The following is a 374-nucleotide window of genomic DNA, read 5'->3' on the forward strand; positions in this document are numbered from 1 at the left end:
AGCACTGAGTTTGACAGTGGTATGAACCACCACCTATATCCTCCTGCTTATTGTGTATTTTAGGAATGGGAGCAAGTGACAGGAAGAGGAGTGTAACAAAGGTAATTCTAATATAACTCATTTGGAGCTTTGTGAAAGGCATAGTCTCATGGTTCTGTTTTCTCCTCTCCAGCACTGCCTTTTCCAGATGCTGTGCCTCTCCAAGATAGGAATCCATGAGAGGATTAATAATTTCATATAGCCATAAAAATCATGGCTCAGGTAACTTGGTGTTTTCTCCTTTCACTTTTTTTGTTTTTGTTTTGTTTTTACATAGTATGTGCATATTTGCATTCCTTATTTCTTTTTTTTTAATAGTCAAGGTATTACAAATG

The 374-nt window shown here is 36.4% G+C and overlaps 1 protein-coding gene across 6 annotated transcripts in view; it reads left to right on the forward strand.

Annotated features, from left to right (window-relative positions):
• Nucleotides 1–374, forward strand: part of ZNF420 (zinc finger protein 420) — a 68,962-nt gene that overhangs the window by 25,471 nt on the left and 43,117 nt on the right. Inside the window, exon 3 of one of the 6 annotated variants that reach the window (XM_005879929.2) lies at nucleotides 173–261. The exons of the other annotated variants lie outside the window; for them this stretch is intronic. Within the exon in view, the coding sequence (XP_005879991.1) occupies nucleotides 253–261 (9 nt within the window). The 5' untranslated portion in view covers nucleotides 173–252. The remainder of the gene's footprint in view (nucleotides 1–172; nucleotides 262–374) is intronic. 6 annotated transcript variants of the gene reach the window in all.

This window comes from Myotis brandtii, unplaced genomic scaffold (assembly GCF_000412655.1).
Source record: "Myotis brandtii unplaced genomic scaffold, ASM41265v1 scaffold616, whole genome shotgun sequence".
Taxonomy (NCBI): domain Eukaryota; kingdom Metazoa; phylum Chordata; class Mammalia; order Chiroptera; family Vespertilionidae; genus Myotis; species Myotis brandtii.